This window comes from Penaeus monodon, chromosome 33 (assembly GCF_015228065.2).
Source record: "Penaeus monodon isolate SGIC_2016 chromosome 33, NSTDA_Pmon_1, whole genome shotgun sequence".
Taxonomy (NCBI): domain Eukaryota; kingdom Metazoa; phylum Arthropoda; class Malacostraca; order Decapoda; family Penaeidae; genus Penaeus; species Penaeus monodon.
The window spans coordinates 11,289,544-11,289,771 of record NC_051418.1 but is presented as its reverse complement, the minus strand read 5'-3'; the positions used below and the strand labels follow the sequence as shown (position 1 = coordinate 11,289,771).

The 228-nt window shown below is 53.9% G+C and overlaps 1 protein-coding gene across 1 annotated transcript in view; it reads left to right on the top strand.

The window, feature by feature from the left end:
• Positions 1-228, top strand: part of LOC119594028 (thiopurine S-methyltransferase-like) — a 5,910-nt gene that overhangs the window by 1,489 nt on the left and 4,193 nt on the right. The window contains exon 2 of the mRNA XM_037943056.1: positions 20-182. Coding sequence (XP_037798984.1) covers positions 21-182 — 162 coding nt within the window. The 5' untranslated portion in view covers position 20. The remainder of the gene's footprint in view (positions 1-19; positions 183-228) is intronic.

The window sequence follows — 228 nt, the reverse complement described above, 5'->3', positions numbered from 1 at the left end:
TTTTCCTTTTTCTTTTCAGCATGTCCGAGCACCATCACGCCCACGGCCAGTGTGATCACGCCCACGGAGAGCCAGTGCAATGCGACCACAGCGCGGGCGTGGGCGTGGGGGAGTTTGACGACCCGCTGTTCCAGAAGCAGGATTGGGGCGTTGAGGACTGGCTGCAGATGTATGAAAAGTTTGTGGGTATTGAGCTTCATCTGCAGCTTCATTTCATGTGTTTTATGA